Source organism: Punica granatum, chromosome 2 (assembly GCF_007655135.1).
Source record: "Punica granatum isolate Tunisia-2019 chromosome 2, ASM765513v2, whole genome shotgun sequence".
NCBI classification, from domain to species: Eukaryota; Viridiplantae; Streptophyta; class Magnoliopsida; order Myrtales; family Lythraceae; genus Punica; species Punica granatum.
The window spans coordinates 18,837,526-18,845,182 of record NC_045128.1 but is presented as its reverse complement, the minus strand read 5'-3'; the positions used below and the strand labels follow the sequence as shown (position 1 = coordinate 18,845,182).

At 55.2% G+C, this 7,657-nt stretch overlaps 1 protein-coding gene across 1 annotated transcript; it reads right to left on the bottom strand.

The window, feature by feature from the left end:
• Window positions 1-565: 565 nt before the first annotated feature.
• Window positions 566-5,890, bottom strand: LOC116193739. The gene is made up of 2 exons (XM_031522484.1): window positions 5,447-5,890; window positions 566-3,829 (listed from the first exon to the last, which is right to left on the bottom strand). Exons 1-2 carry the CDS (start codon window positions 5,888-5,890, stop codon window positions 566-568), a joined length of 3,708 nt encoding a protein of 1,235 aa, XP_031378344.1.
• Window positions 5,891-7,657: the final 1,767 nt, after the last annotated feature.

The following is a 7,657-nucleotide window of genomic DNA, read 5'->3' as shown; positions in this document are numbered from 1 at the left end:
CGTTGATTCGACCCCCATTTCGAAGCGAGTCTCGAGCTTGGAGAGTTGAAGAGAGTTTGCTTGCGTCGGGGAGTGTCGAACCACTACTCGGTGTAGCTTCACAGGGAGAGTGTCGCTTTTCTTTCGTGGTCAAGCCGACATTTTTCCCCTAACTTTTGCCTAGGCCGCGGGATGTGCAACAGCCTAGCGGGGTATTTTATTTAATTTCTCTCACATGGATGCTCACCTTTTGCTACGATTCCCCATGTTTGGGTGAGATCGCACCCCTTGAGTCCTCTAACTTTTGCCTAGGCCGCCTCAAAGAGGTTTTCGACCTAGCGAGGGAGTGATTTGTGCTCTCCTTTTGCCGCGACCCCCCTTTGCGGGATTTTAAGTCGTGCCACTCGTTCCCTAGTTTTTGCCTAGGCCGCCTCAAAGAGGTTTTCGACCTAGCGGGAAAATTTATTTTTCTCTCAAGAAAGCTTAGTATTGGACAGATCGTGGGAATTGAAGCTCGTCCACGGAAATAGAAATGTCTTACAATGAAAGGGGCACGGAGCCCGGAGAATAAAGAATATACAAGTGTTCACGGGTAATACTTCTTAATGGCGTCAGCGTTGACGGGAAGGGCATTTTCAGTGCCGTCCATGTCGCTCAAGATGACCGCTCCTCCGGAGAAAACCTCTTTGACGACAAAGGGGCCATCGTATTTGTACGAGAACTTCCCTCGAGAGTCCGGCGTGACGTGTAGGACTTTCCTTAAAACGAGGTCGCCGGGGTTGAAATCGCGGTGGCGGACTCTTGCGTTGAAGGCTCGAGCCATTCTTTGTTGATAGCACTGTCCGTGGCATAGCGCTTTCAGCCTCTTCTCATCAATGAAATTTAACTGTTCGTACCGCTGCTTTGCCCATTCCGCTTCTTCAAGCTCGGCCTCGGCAAGAATCCTCATGGAAGGGATCTCTACTTCGATTGGGAGGACGGCCTCCATGCCATAGACTAGCGAGTACGGGGTCGCCCCGGTTGAGGTCCGTATGGACGTACGGTACGCCAAGAGTGCATAGGGGAGCATCTCGTGCCAATCCTTATAGTTCACCGTCATTTTTTCGATGATCTTTTTGATGTTCTTATTCGCCGCTTCCACCGCACCGTTCATTTGGGGACGGTACGGGGTGGAATTGCGGTGTCGGATTTTGAATTGTGCACAAAGCTCGTCGATGACCTTGTTGTTCAGGTTCTTGGCGTTGTCTGTGATGATTGTCGCAGGGACCCCGTATCGGGCAATGACGTCGCGTCTGAGAAAACGGGCCACGGCCTTTGCGGTGACTGACGCAAGAGTGACGGCTTCGATCCACTTGGTAAAGTAGTCAATTGCCACCAAAATGAACATGTGACCGTTGGACGCTTTGGGGTTGATCGGGCCGATCACATCCATTCCCCACATTGAAAAAGGCCATGGTGCCGTCATGGGGCGCAATTCGTTGGGCGGCGCTTTGATTTGATCGGCGTAGACCTGACATCGGTGGCAATGCCTGACATGCTTCACACAATCAGTCTCCATGGTGGACCAATAATAACCCAGGCGCATGATCTTCTTAGCGAGCATGAGGCCGTTCATATGGGGTCCACAGTTTCCCCCGTGCACCTCCTCCATGAGACGCCGCGATTCGTGTTCGTCGATGCACCGGAGGAGTGTGGAGTCGAAGGAGCGGCGGTAGAGTATCTCGCCACTCAAGAAGTAGTGTATCGCGAGGCGTCTGAGAGTCTTCCGGTCGCGGCGGTCGGCGAATGGGGGGTATTGGCCGGTTCGCAGAAGGTTCTTGATGTCTTCGTACCACGGCTTCGCCTCGGATGCTTCGATTGAATTGCAGTGCGCCGGTCCTTCGGCTATCTCAATCTCGAGGGGCTCGATAAGGTTCTCCTTCGTGATGCTCACCATGGAGGCGAGCGTTGCAAGCGCGTCCGCGAATTGATTTGTCATGCGCGGAGTGTAGGTGAACGAGATGTCCTCGAAGTTCTCGGTTAACTTCTCGAGGTACTCGTGGTACGGCACCAGTTTTGCGTCCTTTGTCTTCCATTGCCCCAATGTCTGGAAGATAGTGAGCATGGAGTCACCGAACACTTCGAGCTCTTTTACTTTGAAATCAATCGCCGCTTGGAGGCCGAGAATACATGCCTCGTACTCAGCCACATTATTGGTGCAGGGAAAGTCGATCTTTGCCGCTACCGGGTAATAGCGCCCGTCCGGGGATATCAGTACCGCGCCGATGCCTGATCCCGTGGAATTGACAGCGCCGTCGAAATACATCTTCCATCCCGGCTCCTCTCCCTCGTCGTCTACTCGGAGGATTCCCTCATCCGGGAAGTCGGGATTAATTGGTGTGTGGTCTTCAATTGGGAATTCTGCCAAATGATCCGCAATCGCTTGCCCCTTGACCGAAGTGCGGGACACGTATTCAATATCATACTCCGTTAATTGACAACGCCACTTGGCGAGGTTCCGCGTGGAGGAGGGACTATCAAGTAAGTACTTCAAGGGGTCTGCCTTTGACAGCAAGCGGACCGTGTGATAAAGCGTGTATTGTCGAAGCCTTTGCATGACCCACACCAATGCACAGCACATCTTCTCGATTTCCGAATAATTTGACTCTCCATCGGTGAACTTTTTGCTCAGATAGTAGATCGCGCGTTCCGTGTGCATGGACTCCTCCTCCTGTCCCAACATGCATCCTAATGATTGGCGGCGTACCGTTAGATAAAGTACGAGGGGACGACCCGGTGTAGGCGGGACCAATACCGGTGGTCGGACCAAATACGCCTTGATGGTGTCAAAGGCCTTCTGACATTCTTCGTCCCATTCAATCGCCGCGTTCTTGCGGAGCAAGCGAAAGAGTGGTTGGCATTTGTCTGTTAGGTTCGCAATGAATCGTGCGATGTAATTCAGCCGCCCCAAGAAGCCTCGTACTTCGCGGACCGAAGATGGCGGAGGAAGCTCCTTGATCGCCTTGACTTTATCGGGATCTACTTCGATGCCGCGCTCGCTGACCACGAATCCTAGTAATTTTCCCGATCGAGCGCCGAACGTGCATTTCGCCGGATTGAGCCGAAGCTTGTACTCTTTTAAGCGGTCGAAGAGACGCTTCAGATTAACGAGGTGGTCCTCTCCTTCTTTGGACTTGGCAATCATGTCGTCAACATAGACCTCGACTTCCTTATGCATCATGTCGTGGAACAATGTGACCATAGCCCTCTGATAAGTTGCCCCGGCGTTCTTGAGACCGAAAGGCATGACGCGATAACAGAAGGTTCCCCACATGGTAGTGAATGTCGTCTTGATCTTGTCTTCCTCGGCCATCCGAATTTGATTGTATCCGGAGAAGCCGTCCATGAAAGAAAACCGAGAGTGGCGCGCCGTGTTGTCAACTAGTATGTCGATGTGGGGCAAGGGAAAGTTGTCCTTGGGGCTGGCCTTATTGAGGTCCCGATAGTCGACGCAGACTCGCACCCTTCCATCTTTCTTCTCCACCGGCACGATGTTTGCAACCCATTCAGAATAATTGCAGACCTCGAGGAAGCCCGCGTTGATCTGCTTGACAACCTCCTCCTTGATGCGGAGAAGGAGGCTTGCCCGTTGCCGTCGCAATTGTTGTCGTTTGGGCGGGAACTTCTCGGTGTCTAGCGGGAGGAAGTGCTTCACTATTGACGGGTCTAGCCCCGGCATGTCGGCGTAGGACCAGGCAAAAACTTCTTGATACCTGGTCAAGAAATCGATCATTCGGACCCGTTGTGTTGGGTCGAGGCTTGTGCCGATCTTTAGGATGCGGGGCTCCTCTTGAGTACCCACGTTGATCTCTTCTATTGGCTCGAGCGAGGTGAGTTGGCGATCCTCGAGGCGGCGCAAACTCTCTTCTATCTCAGGCACTAGACTGTCTTCGTCGAGCCCTTCCCCGAAGTATATGGGTCCGGGCTCTCCGAGACTTTCTTCGGATGGGTTCGAATCAACGCATCGAAGATTTGGATTCGAGTGGAGCCTGGAGAATTGAAAGAATTGTCTTAGAGAAATTTAGAATGATATGAACAAAAGAGTAAGGAAGAGAGAGTGGAATAGACAAGGATTCAAAAAATGCATATAGGGAATTCATTGATAGTGAGGATCACGAAGCCATAACAGAGTTCCCTCTTCCGTCGTGTGGCCTACGGCTACGCCGACACGCGGGAAACATCTCATACATAGATAAATCTTACACATCGGCGATCACAGCCGAGTAGCGCAGGACTGAGGTCCAATTGTTAAGCTCCTCGTTTTCCTGCGCCGGGCGGATGTGAACCCCTGAAGGAATCTCCTCGGTGACGGCATACACGGTTGGCAAGGTGTCAGTCGCGTCGTCGAAGTCCGAGGAAGGGCCGTCAGAGGTGCTCCCGATGATGAGTGGAGGCCCGGGGAAGAAATGTGATAGCGGGGGGACTGGAATGCCCCTGTGGAGCCTACCATAGTGCGTGGCGAGGCGGTGGAGGTGATTGACCCGGCGGGCCTCAATAATTTCATGGCAGGAGGGGCGAAAGCCAAGTCCCCTCCTATGCTTGTACGCTTCAACTTCAATGGGGCGGTTGATTCCTTGCCCGCGCGCTCCAAGGCCCGTGCCGGGGATGTAATGGTGGCGCAAAAGGACCTCCCTATCATGCGGTCGGCGCGGGAAGGCCCGACCTTTCCGTAATCCCGAATAACGGAGACGGTCTCGAAGGAGTGGAAGGGCAGGTTTTCGTCATCCCCGATGCTGATGTAAGGGACCGCCGTCTCCTTATAGATGGCGTAATCCTCCTCCCCTTTGACCGTAATGATCTTCTCCTCGACGGTGAATTTCACCTTCTGATGTAGCGAGGACGGAATGGCGCCGGCCGAGTGGATCCAAGGCCTCCCAAGGAGTAGGCTGAAGGCGTTCGGGATATCCAAAACTTGGAATGTGACGCTAAAGGAGCATGGGCCGATATCTATGAGGAGATCGATTTCACCGTTCACCTCTCTCCTCGAACCATCAAAGGCTCGGACCGCTGTTTTGCTAGGGCGGATGCGGTTGAGATCCACATTCATCTGCTTCAAAGTGGTCACCGGGCATACGTTGAGCGCGGAACCGTTGTCGATCATGACCCGGCCCACGATATGGTTGTTGCACTTGCAGACGATGTGCAGTGCCCGGGAGTGCGCGCATCCTTCAGAGGGGAGCTCATCGTCCGAAAACGAGATGGTGTTGGAGAAAATAGAGTTGACGGTTTCCTCTATCCGGTCCGGGGGCGTCCCTTTGGGGACTTGCGCGGCCGTCAGGACGCGCATGAGGGCCTCCCTGTGAGGTTCCGAGTTGAGTAGGAGGGCAAGTAACGAGATGTGGGCCGGAGATTTGGCCATCTGCTCTACCACCTTATACTCGCTTGCTTTGATGACCTTCATGAAGGCTTCGGCCTCCTCTTCTGTCACCTTCTTGGACGAAGCAGGCAGGGTGCTAGGCCTCCTCTCTTCTTCGGCAGCGGGTGCCTTCCCTTTGTCGGTGGTCGCCGGGTTCTCATATAGCCGCCCTGAGCGGGTTATGCCCATGACACCGAATTGTTGCTCTAGCCTCCCGACACTTCCCTCATAGGTCCAGGGGACCCTATCGTTCGAGTATGGCTCCCGGGCGGGGACGTCTATGACAAGCGGGGCATGAGGCACGTCTACCCCGGTGAACCCGACTGCGACTTCCGTCGGTACGTATTCAATCACAACGGGAGAGAACCCATCTTGTTTGCCTTCGTCCTCGCTTGACGTGCACACGGTGATCATGTTGATGGAAGGCCCCGGAGCCGGCCCATGGTCAGGAAGAGGATTGGCCTGTACGTTCGGAGGCCTTACAGCATTGAATACGAGCTCCTTCGCATCGATCATTTCCTGAACCCTCTCCCTCAATCTCCAACAAGTGTCCAGGGTGTGCCCTGGTGCACCCCGATGGTATTCGCACTGTTTGCTTTGATCTTGGATGGTGGGATCGAAGCTTGGATGGTGGGATCGAAGCTTGGGCCGGGCGCTATTGTCCCGATCTTATCGCGAACTTGCCGATAGATGTGGGAAAGCGGGACCGGTAGGGCCGGGTATTGTCGGCGGGGTCGCGGTTGTGGTGTGCCGCCCTGTTGACTTTGCGGGGGCGGGGCCCGTTGTGCCGGCTGAGTAGTCCTAGGAGCCGGAGGTTGATATTGAGGGGCTTGGGATGGAGCAGGGGCATAATGATGGACGACGGGCGACGACACCGCAGGTATGGGTGGAGGCGGCAGTGCGGAATAGTAGATTGATTGGGCAGGGGCTTGAGGTCGATACTGAGGTGCCTGCGGGGCGAATGAGGGAGCTGCGGGAGGCGCCGCCGTGTAGTTCATCGAATATTGCTGGGGGGCCTGTTGCGCGGTGCTGACGGTATTCACCGAAATTTCCTTTCCCCTTCTCCCGCTTGAGGATGATGATGTCGCGGAGACCTTCTTTGACGACTCCTCTCCTTTGCTGGTGGGGTCCTCCATTCTTCCAAGCTTGATGCCCAAGTCCAACTTCTTTCCGGCCTCGATGAGGTCGGAGAACGACGAAGTGTGCGCCAACAAGTGCGAGTAATATACCCCTCTCAGCGTGGAGTGGAACAATTGGATCTGTTGCACCTCGCTGATCGGAGGGATGTGCTTTGCTGCTTGGGCTCGCCACTTGGCAGCATACTCCTCAAACCTTTGGCCCCTCGCCATCTCTTTGGTGCTTAGCTCCAACAGGGTGGGAGGCGCTTCTGCGCAATACCGATACTGGTCGGTGAACTTCCGGGAGAGGTCCTCCCACGTTGGGATGTCTTCGGCCTTCAACGACATGAACCAATCGAGGGCCGATCCTGACAGGCTATCCTGGAAGGAGTGGATGACGAATTCCTCGTATTCCCAATACTGCAGCATCTTCCCTCGGTAATGGCGGAGGTGGTGGCGCGGATCCGTCGTGCCTTCATAGGTCTTGAACTCTGGAACCTTGAACTTCGGGGGCAGCCGCATGCCCGGGAATAGGCTACAGTCGCCGTAGCGGGTGTTGGGGCGAACGTCGTTCGCTTGTAGGGCCCGTATAGTTTCCTCCACTCGCTTCAGCCTACGCTCCTGTTCGGCGTCGGCCTCGGGGAAGAAGTGCGTTGGTGAGGCGAGTTGGGCCGCATGAGTCGGCGTGCCCGGTTCGTGGAAGGTGGTGTTTATGGGGGGCGGTGCCTGGTAGGAGAGACCGACGTGAGGCTGCAGAGTCGGATAAGGAGGGAGTTCCGTGGCTTGAGGATGAGTTGGAGCAGGTGCGGTGGTTGCCGGGAAAACCGTCGGCGGAGGCGCCGTGTAGATCATAGCCGGAGCCGGTATGGGAGCAGGTGGAGGTGCAGACAGGGTGTGCTCCGCGGATAGGAAGGTAGCCGGTGGAAGAGGGACTACCGAAGGGGCCGGCGGTGGCGGAAATTGACTTGTGAAGGGGTGGACCGTGGGCGTATACAGCGTTGGCGGTGCGGGAGCTTCAACGTTCTCCGGGGCTTGGATCGGTGGAGCCCACGGGGTCGGATCGACTGTTGGTCCCGGTCCCGGGGGAGGAGTAGAACTCGAGGAGGCCCGGTTGGGTCCTCTAAGCAATGCGAGCAGCTCCGCCATATTAGTGGCCATTTGGTTG

What these genes read in the sequence shown, in the direction of transcription:
- LOC116193739 (XM_031522484.1), bottom strand. Translation starts at nt 5,890, where the DNA reads ATGATCGATGCGAAGGAGCTCGTATTCAATGCTGTAAGGCCTCCGAAC. An exon ending in TGCCTGCTTCGTCCAAGAAG is followed by an intron (nt 3,830 to 5,446) that starts GTGACAGAAGAG and finishes GAGCCAATAGAA; the next exon opens with GAGATCAACGTGGGTACTCA.